The 14,885-nt window shown below is 36.5% G+C and overlaps 2 protein-coding genes across 4 annotated transcripts; one reads left to right on the forward strand and one right to left on the reverse strand.

Moving 5' to 3' along the window:
• The first annotated feature begins 62 nt into the window (after nucleotides 1-62).
• Nucleotides 63-3,924, forward strand: LOC147394714 (Tetratricopeptide repeat (TPR)-like superfamily protein). Its single transcript, XM_086454886.1, has one exon. It carries the CDS (start codon nucleotides 584-586, stop codon nucleotides 3,188-3,190), a length of 2,607 nt encoding a protein of 868 aa, XP_086311012.1. The 5' UTR covers nucleotides 63-583; the 3' UTR covers nucleotides 3,191-3,924.
• Nucleotides 3,925-6,859: 2,935 nt separating this feature from the next.
• LOC147394715 (uncharacterized) lies at nucleotides 6,860-14,639 on the reverse strand. 3 transcript variants are annotated; one of them, XM_086454646.1, is made up of 4 exons: nucleotides 14,204-14,639; nucleotides 11,147-11,381; nucleotides 9,441-10,149; nucleotides 6,860-8,859 (listed from the first exon to the last, which is right to left on the reverse strand). In XM_086454646.1, exons 1-4 carry the CDS (start codon nucleotides 14,230-14,232, stop codon nucleotides 7,031-7,033), a joined length of 2,802 nt encoding a protein of 933 aa, XP_086310772.1. In that variant the 5' UTR covers nucleotides 14,233-14,639; the 3' UTR covers nucleotides 6,860-7,030. The 3 variants fall into 3 exon arrangements, with proteins under 3 accessions (XP_086310772.1, XP_086310774.1, XP_086310773.1); XM_086454648.1 differs by lacking the exon at nucleotides 14,204-14,639 and adding an exon at nucleotides 12,195-13,073; XM_086454647.1 differs by lacking the exon at nucleotides 14,204-14,639 and adding an exon at nucleotides 11,756-12,114.
• Between the last annotated feature and the right edge of the window lie 246 nt (nucleotides 14,640-14,885).

Consider the following 14,885-nt stretch of genomic DNA (forward strand, 5'->3'; position numbering starts at 1 on the left):
TGGGATATGCTTCCAGCGAAAATTGCTTGAGGGGTTTGGAACGAAAGAAATAATAGGGTGTTCAACAATAAGAAGACTAGTAGCCCTTATGTTGGTTTCTTGAAGATGTTGAGACTTTTATACTTTTGGTCCAATTAGAACATAGAATTCGTGAGGATTACTTTTGATGATTTTATTTTTAAATCAAACTCTTTATGTAATTACTGATGTTATAATTTACTTTTTTTCGTTGCTCTTTGTGAGGTTTCTTGGCCTCCTTCTATCTTTTTTTCCCTTTTTTTTAATATATTATACTTATCAAAAAAGAAAAAAGTTGTAACTGTTATTTCAAGATAAACATTGTCGCGTTTATAAAAATATATTTAAAAAAAGAAAAAGAAATTATTGCCACACCAACTTTTTCTTATATAGACCAACCAGGCTAAGAAGGGAAAAACTGAAAGTAAGAAAAACTCACTTAGCTCAGATCAATTTAGTAACAGAAAGAACGAGATTCATACTCGGCTCAGACCCAAAGTTCCCTCAAATTCAAAAACCGAAAATAAAGAACTATAGGTACTAAACACAAAAAAAAAAAAAAAATATGACACTTTACATGCCCCTCTTCAGATCCTGCACAACCCCAAGAACACTCTCACAACTTCATGCCCATCTCTTCATATCTGGGCTCCATAGAGATACTCTTGCTTCCACCAAGATAATTGAATCTTATGCCAAGATGGGTAACCTTGAATCTTCTAGACTAGTCTTTGATACCTTCCCAACTCCAGATTCTTTCATGTGGGGTGTACTAATCAAGTGTTATGTTTGGAATCTTTTCTTCAAAGAAGCCATCTCAATCTATCATGAAATGCTATATAAGGAGAAATCCCATATGTGTAGTTTCATATTTCCTTCTCTTCTTAGAGCTTGTTCAGGTCTAGGTGCTATGGGTATTGGTGGAAAGATCCATGGAAGGATAATTAAGATTGGGTTTGAGTCTGATGAGGTTATTGAGACTACATTGCTTTGCATGTATGGAGAGAGAGGTAGCTTAGATGCCGCTCGTAGGATATTTGATGGAATGTCGATGAGAGATGTGGTTTCTTGGAGTTCAATGATCTCATCTTATGTCCATAATGAAAAAGCCCATGAAGGGTTGGAGATGTTTCGTCGAATGGTTTCTCAAGGCGTTGAAACCGATTCCGTGACAATGCTTAGTGTAACAGAAGCTTGTGCTGACTTGGGTTGTCGTAAACTATCAAAATCGGTTCATGGTTATATCGTTAGAAGAGAGATTGAGAATAATGGGTCATTGGAGAATTCTATTATTGTTATGTATAGTAAATGTGGTAACTTGGATAGTGCAGAGAGATTGTTTCGGAAGGCGTCTTGCAAGAGTACTTCTTCATGGACTACGATGATTTCTTGTTACAATCAAAGGGGTCACTTTCAAGAAGCATTAGACATTTATGTTGAGATGCAAGATTGTGAAGTAGAACCCAATTCAGTAACCATGTCGAGTGTTTTGTTCTCTTGTTCTCAATTGGGATTGCTTAGGCAAGGAAAATCGGTGTATGGGTTTGTTATTAAACGAGATACAGACCCAGATTTCGATTTCATTGGACCAGTATTAATAAACATGTATGCCAATTGTGGGAAACTTAGAGATTGTCGAAAGGTGTTCGATTCCATCCAAAATAAACATATTGTGTTGTGGAATTCACTTATAACGGTTTATGCTCAGAATGGGTTGCCAGATGAGGCATTGAGACTTTTTGTTGAACTTCGAATAAAAGGACTGTTACCCGATTCATTCACCTTGGCGAGTTCTCTCTCATCGTGTGGAAACATTGCTTCTTGTCAACTGGGGACTCAGATCCATGGTCACATTGTCAAAACAGGCTTAGAAGCTAGTGAATTTGTTCAGAATTCGCTCATAGACATGTATTCTAAATGCGGATTTGTTGATACCGCGTACAAGATATTCAAAAAGATGCAAGGGAGAAGCATTATAACATGGAATTCCATGATTGGTGGGTTCACTCAGAATGGTAATTCGGTAGAAGCAATCAATCTTTTAGATCAAATGCACTCCAAATGTCTTGAGATGGACAATGTGACCTTCTTAAGTGCAATTCAAGCTTGCTCTCATTTGGGTTATTTAGAGAAGGGGAAATGGTTTCACCATAAGTTCATAATTTATGGTCTAGAGAAGGATCCGTATGTCGATACAGCTCTCACCGACATGTATGCGAAGTGTGGAGACCTTCGAATGGTTCAAAGAGTCTTCGATAACATGTTAGAAAGGAGTGTTATAGCTTGGAGTGTCATCATAGCCGGCTATGGGACGCATGGCTGCATCGATGTTGCAATCTCACTCTTCTCTCAGATGGTAGGTTCAGGCATAATGCCGAATGAGGTAACCTTCATGAGTATTTTATCTGCGTGTGCTCATGCAGGTTATGTGGTGGAAGGGAAATTCTATTTTAACTTGATGAAGGACTTCGGCATCAAGCCCAAGTTAGAACATTTTGTTTGTATGGTCGACATTCTAAGTCGAGCTGGTGATCTCGATGGTGCATTTGGGTTCATAAAATCTATGCCAATCCCTCCAAGTGCAAGCATTTGGGGTGCTTTTCTTAATGGATGTCGTATCCACCGTAGGCTGGACACGATCGAAAGCATTCAAAGAAACATTTTAGATCTCAAACCGGATAACTCAGGGTATTATATATTACTATCTAATATTTATGCTGAGGGAGGAAACTGGGATGAATTCAGAAATGTGAGATCAATGATGAATGATATAGGTCTAAGGAAGTCCCCTGGATATAGCACTATTGAGGTAGAACGAAGGATCTATAGATTTGTCGCTGGAGATTCTTCCCATCCTCAAACGAAGGAAATTTACAGATTTTTGAAAGATCTCAAATGTTTGGCACATGAACATGGTTATATGTCGGAAAAATATTCTCCCAAGGATGAAAATGTTCAGAGTCACAGCGAGAAACTCGCCATTGCTTTTGGAATTATGAGTACTAGTCCTGGGACAACACTTCGAATCTCAAAGAATCTTCGTGTTTGTATCGACTGTCATACTTTCACAAAAGTTATTTCGAAGATCACAAGTAGGGAGATTATCATGAGAGATTTGAATCGATTCCATCATTTTGTGAATGGGAGTTGCTCTTGTCGAGATTATTGGTAACAAAAGTCTTGAGTGCATCATAGACAAAGTAATGGCCGTCTGATTTGTTGTATGTCAATTGGGTCTCTTGAATTATGTCTCTTATTATTATGTTTGTGCCTAATATTCTACTAGAGTTTGGATGTGCCTAGCGTGGACATCCTCTTTGGGGTTCAGGGTGTGAAAGCAGAAAAATAATAAATTTGAAAGGGTACTATTGAAAAAGAGGAAATTAATATAGAAAATTGTGCGGGGTGTTTTCGAAAAGGGGTAGAAGAGAAAAGACAATAAAACTGAAGGTATTCTTGGGAAGGGGAAGAACATAAGACAAAGGAGGATGGACAATCATCATCGAGATACGTTGTTTATAAGGTATAAATCTTGAGACAAAAGAGTGGGGTCTACCATAGATTAGTGATATCATATGGGTAGAATAGACGGTAAACCAAGAGCGATCCCGTCAGGAGATTTTTGGGTTTCTATGAGGGATCTCAATTTTAGTTAAAGAAGTGACATTGAGAGATTGTAACCCTATTTTTCACAGAGATACATAATGAACGGATCTCATCATTGCCCGTCGACGTACGTAGGCAATCTGCCGAACCATGTTCTATTCTCTTTATTTTGATTTGTGTTTTTATTCACACTAGAATTCTATGCCTCAGTCGCGGTGGCTGTGGCCCTACAAATTTGTATTATATAATGTTTTCAGTCACATAATTAGTTCTTTGAAGGATAATATTATTGAAATTATTAGTGTAGGATGGTGATAGATTCTTTTGATAAATACGGGATGATGTCTACAAAGGTAATAATATCATGTAACTTCTATCCCTACTCCATTAATGACTGAAATTGTTGAACCATTTTTTTTTTTTTTTTAAAACTTTTTTTTTTCCTTTTTTTTCCATTGGGCGTCTGACCCATTTTGATGGTTGAAAATTATGTAATTATTATTATTTGGAAAAAATTCAACATAATTACAAGCATTTTTGTTTATTAAGAAAGTAGTATTTAGTGTTGATAGAACTATCTCCAGGATTGACACTTAGAGAATGATTTGTCAACATTACGTGATAACTTTGTAAATACATGTAACACTTTCAATATTTTTGAAAATTTTGATAAATGTTTTAGAAATTTTATTCATCTTTTTATTATAATTATTTCTTCTTAAAATCATGAGTTATTTTTGTAGGGTTGAAAAGTAAATGATTTTTTTCAGGTTAGATTAATTTTCTGAAAAAAAAAAAGTATAAAAGATCCAAAATTTGTCGTATTATCAGCCGTGGAAGCAAAAGTTACCGAAAAGACTTGATAATATTGTTTGAGAGTTGCTATTGCCACACCAACTTTTACTAATGCCACACCAATCACTATGTTGCCAATAAGATTGTGCCAAGTGTAGTTAAAAAACCTGGAAACCTTGGCAGCCAATTTAACCTTCAAGAATATTTCATCTTCTAATTCATTTTAATAGGGTTTGAAGTACCACCAATTTTTTGTGAGAGCAAATGTTTGACCATAATAGTGAGATTGTGTGGCTGAAAGTTGAGAGACTGAGACCTTTAGAATATAGAAAAAAGGATTTTTTTTGAGGTAGCCCTCAGGATTTTGGTGAAGATTAGAGATACCCCCTGATATTTGAACTTGATAGACATGTCCCTTGACTTGGGAAAATATTTCAAAATGATCAAAATACCCTTGTCTCCAACCTCCTATTAAAACCAATTGATCCCTTGTTATCAACACAAAGAGATATGGGCTTAACTTTTCATGTATCACTAGCATCTAGGTCAATCATTTTGGTGTATTAGTTTGAATTAGTGTGCTTTAGTAACATGATTTTAAAACTCGTTTTAATGTCTTGTCTCGGACGAGCGTACCATTTATTTGAGTCGTCTTGTTCAATAATGACGCAATCGATTGACTTTTGTGAAAAACATCAGGTTTGAGACAACTTGTCAATCTGTCTCGTTGGTAGACGATATCGAGATGAATCAAATGAGTTGTCTCGGTCTTAGACGAGATTAAAATCATGTTTGATACTGAGAGTCAGTATTGTTCAAATTTTGTATGTAGGACAAGTAGCAAAATCATGGTCAATGAGGTCTCGAAGTGAGAATCTTGCGACAAAACTCAATTTTGAATAGAAATGTTTAGGTCTTCAATCCAAACAGACGCCTATTGTTTTGATAATGGGAAGTTATATTGACACGCTACTAAATTCTTAGGATGAGCCAATTTCAAAAAATAAAAATAAAAATAAATTAAAAGAACCCCTTCTCCGTAACCTCTATGTCTTCTCCGATGAATCAACACGCCAACCAACCATTCTCTCTCTCTCTCTCTCTTCTTCTTCTTCGCCAATTTTTCTCTTTCTTCTCTCTCTCTGATCATCGAATTCAATGGAGTCATCAAAGTCGCAAGAGTTGCCCTTTGACATGGAAAGGGTGACTGGGAAAATAACTGCTTTTGACTTTTGGGTACAGAAAAAAGATACCAAAAAATGGAGTCCTAAGGGTTTAGGGTAATCATAAAAGCATTGCACGAATTAATAAGGGCAACCTAGACCATAGCCAAATTGTTTTATCTTATATGGGTTAAAAGTTTTGGAATGAGATGACTTTTGGTGAGGATGATCTTTATGATGAGGAGATCATCCTCACAAAAAATCAGCCCATTTCAAATTTCTAACCCCATTAAAATTGATTTACAAAAAAAATGGACGATTTATGATACTTGAACTTGTTTTAATGGGGTTAGAAATTTTAAAATGGGCTGATTTTTGGTGATTATGATCTCCTCATCATAAAGATCATCCTCATAAAAAATCAGCTATTCCGAGACTTTTAACTCATATAAGACAAAATAATTTGGCTAGTGTGGGTTACTCTTATTAATTCGTTGGGTGTTTTTATAATAACTCAAAGGGGTATCTCTAATTTCAAAATATTAAGGGGTATCTCTAATTTTCACCAAAACTCAAAGGGTAGTTCAGAAAACCTTAAAAAAGGAAGAAGAAGAAAAGACTGGGACCCTAAGAAGTAACAAAGGGACAATCAGTAACCCAAAAAGGTGTAGGGGATGTAAATGGAATCTTATCCTCAGTACAAGAGCTAGAAAAGGACGTGCAAGTATCTTCTATACTATTAGTAGTATTATACTAGTATAGCTTGGAGTTGGGATCCACTTTGCAAGAAAATTCCAAAACTTAGATGTCACAATGTAACATCTAGTGTCGATGTTGCAAAACTAAGGAATGGCCAGCTTTGCATGGGAAAGGTGTAATCTACAATATTTAAAGAAGTTACTGTGGAACACTTATTTTGTACACCCATTTTGATGTTATGTACTATGACATCCAATGTCATTTCTATTTTAGGGGTGTTTGGTAATAGATGCATTTCTGTTCCAAGTTTTAGAATAAACATGAACGCTGGGGGGCGAGTCTGAGCTACTGCTCGCTTCTGTCTTTTTACGACTTCCCATCGAGGGAGGAAGCACTTCTCAGATCTTTACCAAACATTATTTTGAACTCCAAGAACATTTTTGAGGACGAGAAGCACTCTCCAAAAGCACTTCTAATAACTATGGACATGTATATATGAGAATGAAAAGATCATGCTCATAACCCAATACCCACTCCTTCAATTTCCAGCTTGTCACATTCATAGTTGAAAATCTCTCTCACAGAAGAATTAATCCAACATTACTTAAATGAATTATACAAGAAGTTAACTCAAGACTCAACATCAATGGAACCCAAACTTTGGGCTAAGAAATGTACAAAGGCAATCCCCATTTCAGTCTTAAGTACACAAATCATAAACCAAGGCCTCTCTCTCTCTCTCTCTCTCTCTATGCTTGGGTTAAAGAAATAGGAGTACCAACTGGGAATCTCTGCCGTCGGGGCCGTCTAGTAGTCTTCCCCCACCCTTTCAAGCTTCTCTCCTCAAGTCCCACTTCCCCATTAGTAGGTTGCTGCCTCGGCGGTGAGCATACAGTGCTCGCTGCCACAATGGAGTGGTCAGGGCCCTGTGAGAGCCTCTTTGCTCTTGTCGTGTTCCTTCTCGCTAACCTGGTTTGCCAAGGATGACCCATAGCTCTCATAAGCCCTCCAAGCATCTGTAGGTCTTCTGTCACCTCATGTCTCGACAAAGAAACAAGACCCGGAAGTACATCCCTTTGGAAATCCTTCCGTTGCCTACCCCTCCTTGCTTGGCCCCTTCGACGCCGAGTCAACAATAAAGCCGCACCCATTTCTTCCACCTTTTGATTCTCGGGCACCCAAGGCTTATAATAACATTCATCCACCTTGCTCTCGGTCAACTTAAGTGTCATGGACTCAAAGCAATCAATCCCATCGGAGAACTCATCATGATCACTTCTGTCCTTCCCCACCTCACTCTTGGGATCAGCGATGTTTGAAGTAACCATCTCCGCAAACCAATGTAGGGAGTCCGTAGATGCTTCCAATGGGTGACAAATGGCATTGTCCGAATCATTATGAACACGTGATGATGATATTGTGACTATGGCCTCCGCAGCGACTTTGACAAGTTCATCGGGTGTCTCAAGTTGGTTTCCTGAAGAATCTCCCATTCGAACAATACCCTCCATGGCAGAAGGAGCTACCGGGACCTCCAAATCTATCTCATTTGTACACGAATTCAAATTAATGTGACACAGAGAACCTGAACGGTCCTTATCAGGTCCCTTGTCTGTAATCAGATTCTTTGACAAGAGCTGCCCATCTAAATCAGGTAATGCAGGATCACGAGATAAATCAATATTCAATATTCCAACTTTCCCACGATTTTGAATCTCTTCTACTTCATAAGGGTACTGAAGAGACTTCGAGGAGGGACTAAAAGAAGATTGGTCCTTGGAAATATGAGGCTTGTCTAAAATGGTAAACCCAAGAGTCTTTTTATTACTCCAACAATCACCCACTTCAATCCTTTGAGGTTCAGCAACATGGGCACTTGAAACTGACGGAAAATCCTGAATAGAACTCAAAGTCGAAACCTTTTTCTGCGAATAACACTGTAAGAGATCCAATTCCATTTGGTTTGAACCCCTAAAATACTTTGTGGGGCCATCATTTTCTAAGTGTTCAACACTGCCGTTAAGGTAATCAAACCCAATTGAAGGGAAGCGAACATTTGATGCAGTGGACTCTGCATTGGACCAATGACAAAAGCCATTTCGATATGATACTTCACTTCCAAAACTTGAGTTTGATGCCGAATTGCTACTAAGATGCCACCTGTCTCCAATAGGCCTAGGGCTTTGGACTGACAACTTGGAACTAGTGTTAAAGCAAGAGCGCGCTTGAGCTGATAATGGGTTCTGGCTCAAGTTATTTGTCGGATTTAACCAAAATGAAATGGATGAAGATCCGGAAATTGCATCAGATTTGGGAACACTTGGACATGCACTTGATAAATGGGGCAGCGCAAAGGGACCCAAATAGTTATTGTTGGAGAGATTTTGACATCTTTCAGAGATTTCTACGCCACAAAACACTTTTTCTCTCCATGGTTCTCTCTTACTATGATTAGACAGAAGAAACGAGGGTAGTTCATGAGTTGTCTTAAGTTCAGCCTGTATTGATTCCGATTGTGTGGGCGATTTCTCTGGATAGAAACCTTGAGAAGAAGAATTCAAGTTGCTTCTACTTTGTCCTGTAAAGAGAGGCAATGGCCACATGAAATCATCAGCAATTTCATCGCACATGATACAGAGTTCATGAAAATTTTCCTTAAATGATTTTTTTTTAAGACTCACTACTCAGATTAATTTCACAATCTTCACGATAAATCCTTATTCCCCTCGTTCTTTGGGAACAAAAAGACCCGTTTTTCAAAGTTTGAATTTTGGTATTCCTGATTCTACTTTTCATCTTCTTTTATTTTATTCCTTATTTCTTTCTTTAGTTTTTAAAATTTGAATATGTAAAGAAAAAATAAAATTGAACAACAACCATAACTTAAAGTCCAATTTTCTAGAACAAAATAGCAAAACCGAGTAGTGATACGGTGCCAACACTTTCCAAAAACATGTTGAACATCTCAACCGCATCATGCCACATAGAAAGAGGGCAGCCCCATTCCCCCTTTTTTCACATGGAGAGATGTGATTGGCCCGTCCAACTTATCCATTAGATAGCCGAGTAATGGTATCATTTTCCTATACTTTGTAAAAGGCCAAATGAATCTAAATGTTATCATTTCAAATTGATGCAACTTGGATAAAGAACACTTACCAGCTTCAAGATTAAATGATGGCCATTCCTGACTTTTCCTCTCATTCTCTGAAGGTAGCACATTTTCTTGAACCCCATTATCCCTGCCTTTCTGGGTATTTTGGAAAATTTCCCGGGGTAAACCTAGGAAGAATGAATTTGGTTTTGCGAGCAAATCTTGCCCTTGAATCTCCCTAACAGAAGCTGGATCTATTGCCACCTCAACTTGGACAGGTTCGTTCAAGTCGGCCAATCCATGCTGGTTTACATCACTCTTGGGTGCAACCTCACAATTTCTCTTTAGAGAATAACTATTGATCGCAGATGCTTGAAAAGCTTCTTCTTCTTCTCCAAGTACCCCTTCTTCACAATCGAGGTACTCACTGGCCGGAAGTTGAAGGTCAAACCCTTTTCTTGAAACCTTCTTGGATTTAGATTCCAACAACTTGTCATCCTTTAAACTGCCCCCATTTTGGGTTGGAACTGGAACGGCTTGTATGCTACTCTCTTTTATGAAATTCAAATGAGATTGCATGTTACTACAAGCCGAATTCACCAAGGGCGAGCCTGGGATTTGCCACAAATTCTGGGCATTTTCAGATGGCGTTAGACATGAAAGTGAATTTGATTGTGAAGCTGTCACAGGTATCGGATATTTGTGTAGTTCTTTCCTTTTAAGTTCATCAATCAAGTTGCGCTGAATTCTATAAAGACGGTGGAGTTCATAGACCTACATGACAACAACAAATTAGGTAAGTTCTAAGTGTTTAAGAACCGAATTAGATGCTCAAGGGAAACAAGTCATTTCGGCTTGACCTGGTCGTTTATTCTAAAACTCAATTGAGTACTCATGAAATTACATGAGTTCGAAGTACAAGTATTCTAAAAAAAGCATATCATATCATAATTACCATCAATATAACAAGGATGTTGACAGACTAGAAAATATAAAATCATAAATCGATGCATTCTTGAAAAATGTAAGATCAACCCCAATACGTGATAAGGGAAATTCAACCAAGATGGTTTCTTCATGCGCAACAAAGACTAAAAACAAAGTCTTGACCCCAAGATACGGGGTCAGCTAAAAGAATCCTATTCTTCCATTCCACTTTGTTTAGAGCCAACCAACACAAGTATTTGGGATAAGGCTTTGACAACAATCATTATCATCATCGACGCCATATCCCAAGGATTGATGTCAGCATCAAGAATCCTTTTTCCTGGAGAGCTGCTATTGGCACCCCAACTTTTACTTATTACACTCCAATTAGATTTTTTATATATTTAAAGTCAATGGTTGAGAATATGTAAAAGTTGGGGTGCCAATAGAAACTCTCTCTCTCTCAATTTTTTATTTTATATTTCTATTTGTTAGATTCAGGATTTTATATGGGCATAATCCTAATTGTAAACAACTGTTGAAGTTGTTTCAATTTGTTATAACGCTTTGTATGTTGAAATAATAACTTGAACCAAACTTGTGTAATGTTTGAATGGTGTGTTTTAATCTTTAATTAAGGTGTGATAAATAATTTAAGAAATTGGGGTGAACAAGTAAAAGTTGGGGTGTCATTAGCAGCTCTCTTTTACTACTTAATTCTGTCTAAAGCTACAATCCTGCCAAGACATGACTGCAGATCATATCATAAGGTCCCAAAATCTAGTCAAACATGCATTATAATGAGATTTCATAGTTTGACATAGAAAGTTGAGGCCATGCGCACCTGGTTCTTGAACATGGCTTCTTGCTTAAGCATTGTTTGCTTCAGCATTTCCTTGTCATACTCTGAATATGCATCTGTTGCTGGCCTTCGCAAGAAACAGTTGTAGTATGGCCCACTCTTTAAGGATTTATCTTCATAACATAGAGACCAGCTACTACTACTAGCATCCTCATTAAGATCCCTCATGGAATAATATTCTGGAGAGTAGCTTGTACACTGTACCTTTGTTCCCATTCTGCCAATCACCCAATAATGACACATTAGCTACCAAAAACATAAACATATTAATTTAATGCAAATCTATCATTAGTAATTGAATTTTTTCAGATTTACTAAAAAAAATAGAAACCTGGTAGCATGATGGACATTAACATTTAACTAGCAACAAAGGGAGAAGGATGGAAATTGTGGTTTTCCTTTATCGAAGTAGAGAAACAAGAAGGGAGATCGAGATGCCTCTTTGTGTTTAACCTTGTAAACCGAGTAAAGGATGTAAAAGATACACTATTAAATAGAAAAAACTAGAAGAAGCACCTTGTATATGATTTAAACATGATGAAAATATATTTGTTAGGTAATTGAACATGCCAGATATGTACTCTGAAATACCTTAAATTTATGTAGGTTCATTTCCTCTTAATCAAAGGTGACTCCCTCAAAAATGGTTTAATGGGGCAATTGAAAGATGATTCCCTTAGGCGATTCATTGAGGTTGCCGAAGAGATTTTGGATTGTTGTATGTAAACGAGTTAACAATACCAAATCGAGTATTTATCCAAAGAAAAGTCCATTTTTTAAGCCATTAATGGATCTCATTAGAGGAAATCGGAATGGCTATAACAGAAAACCTCAAATAGCATGTTAAATAGGCAAAGAACAAGCGACAAAGGCATATCTTTTTATTTTAATGGATAAGGTAGACTTGAACACATTACCTCAATTGTTGCATTGCAATATGTCAAACCAAATAAGCTATGGCTCCAATCCCACAAATCTTCTAAACTTTCTAGTTCCAAAGGAATTAATCAAGTCAGAGTCTCCAACCTACTTTACTATATATAAAGATTGGTAATCATTAAAGGCTCATTAAATCCCAAGAAACTCCAGCAAATGTTGTAACTATGAGTATATCCCAAAAACTCTTTCTTCCATACAACTTTCCCAGCCACTATTGATATATTCAAGTTCATATCCTTTGCATGCAAAAACAAGTTCACGATATTAGGAGCATGAAGCATGTCATGCATGGAATAACAATCAATGAAAAAGACAACCAATTATTACCAATTCAAATCTAGTGCTTCTAGTGGAATGATAAAAATCTCTACTTGGTCACAAAAACGTAGGGATCAGTGGGGTATCAGGAGTCTAAGACTTAGAATAGAAAAATTGTAATAGATTTTTTGAACCAGATGATTAGGAATGAAACTCCCCTCTAATTGTTGGTAGCGACATGAGGATCAACAGAGTAAAGGAAGTCTGAAAGTAGAGTGCAAATTCCCCATACGTTGCTGTTGATACATATTTATCTAGAAAGAAAGAGCAATGAAGAAGATTTGCTAAAGGGCAGATACGAAAAGATAGTATCCCAAATGCTACCCATTAATATTCCGCAGTTGGGACTCTCAAACCCAATGTTATAAACATCCCAATGTTGCTCACCACCATATACTCTGAATCATTTAATTCAAAATTATTTGCTTGACAAAGTCTTTGAATGGAATCCAGTTGTGCATGCCACATTTCCAACATTTGATCTTGTACGGGTACAATAGATGTCAGCACAAAACTACCTCAAACCTTCAGACTCAATAAATTTTATGGTTCCTTTAGATTTTCTTACCACAACTTCCACTGAAGAACTTCTTGCCTGTGTGCCTATTGTTCACATAAAGATACGAAGCTATAGACCTAATGACTGTGTAGTTTAATCTATAATCTAACGCTAAGATGGCTTGGCAATTGGCATAAAATTTATATCAACAGCGAGCAGAAAAAATCTGTCAAACACAAGTAAATAAGCACCAGAAGTACATTAGGTCTTAAGAAAAATAAATGCCGTTCAGAAAACCAAAATCCCCGCATTTTTAGTTGGTCAAAAAAGGAACATCATCGTAAGGAACTATTCCATTAAATTATGATAAATGGGACCATGAAGGTTCATCTATAACTTTCCAAAACTTAAGTAGTATGGATAGCCAAAGGAAACTCTTCTAACCTAATCTATGCTACATGAACACAACAGGACAACATAATGGATGCAGCATTTTCATTTAATAGTGAAATGTCGGAACACGAGCATGTCTTCTGTTTTAAGAAAGAAATTCTAAAGCAAGTTTTTACTCATTAAACCTACTTCGGCTACTTTGCCGTGAAATAGCTCAAATGACCCCCACATTCAATCAACCCACAAGATTTATTTATTATTATTATTATAGCTTAATATTTGGCATGAATTTGATATCCAACAATAAGATAAACAGGTAATCATTCAAACCAGTATGTCATCTCTCATTATGAATTGATGAAAACAATCTTACTCTCACATCTAAGTATCTCACAGATACCAGTTCTATAAATCATCAGAGCTACCTAGAGAAGGATGGAAAAAAGTTTATTAGCATCACAATTACAATCACAATACAGCATAATTTCAAGAAATCCTATCATCATGAAGGGGAAAAAAACATTTTAAAAAAATCTAAATTGAGAAGAAGAAAAAAAGGAACAACAACTAAAAATAGAACAAATAAACAAAAAACAAACCACCCATTAAAAAAATTAATAATGCAAATTGCACCAAAGAGAATTTATCAAACCTAAACAACACCCAAATCACCCAACAGACCCATCAACAAAAAAAAGGATGATATAAATAAAAAAATTGCATAAATCCAATAACCCAAATCATGATGAAAAAAATAATCCGTCAGCTCCTAAACCCCCAAAGGAAATGAACCTCATCAACCAAATCACAAAAAACCCACAGAATTCAAACAAAAAATTACTTGAGCAAAAAAAAAAAAAAAAATCCTTTTTTTTCAAATCAGAATTTACCTCAGACCCACATCATTTTTATCACCCATCTTCAAAACCCAGCAATGGATTCAACAAAATCTTGACAACGACCAGAGAACATCCCACAAACCCAATCCTCTCCATGCAAATTCAGCGTCTTGGGCTCCCACTTATTGCACCAACAAAGAAAAATATATCTGTAACACCATTGAAAGAGCTTAGATCATCATCTCAGGTGTTAAAAAAAATATTTTTTGGTAGATTTTGATCTAATGGGCCAGTCCCAGAGAGAGATCCCAGATAAGAAATCCCCACAAAACAAACGACCTTCCAAGAACAGTGACATAAACTTTGTCAACATCCCCACATCAAGTCTCCTTTTGTTCTCTGCTTTTTCTCATAACTCTATGCAAATCTTTCCTTTATTTATTTATTTATTGCTTTTTGAGATAGAAGAAGAAGAAATGTGGATTTCTAGATTCTCTCCACCTTCCTTGCTTTTGGGTACAAAAATTAAAAGACTCAAAAACTCCCATTTTATCAGTCAAACTCTCCAAAATTACCATTTTTTTACATAAGTTTCCAATAATTATTAATTATTATTTTTTTTTAATTTTAAATTTGATTAGAAACTTAGAATTTTATATTGGGTCCCACTGAATAACCAAAAGATGGGTTTCTCATGGCTTTAGGTAATTTCATTGAAACCCCTGGTATTGTA

This window comes from Akebia trifoliata, chromosome 9 (genome assembly GCF_017979445.1).
Source record: "Akebia trifoliata isolate Shusen 1 chromosome 9, ASM1797944v1, whole genome shotgun sequence".
NCBI classification, from domain to species: domain Eukaryota; kingdom Viridiplantae; phylum Streptophyta; class Magnoliopsida; order Ranunculales; family Lardizabalaceae; genus Akebia; species Akebia trifoliata.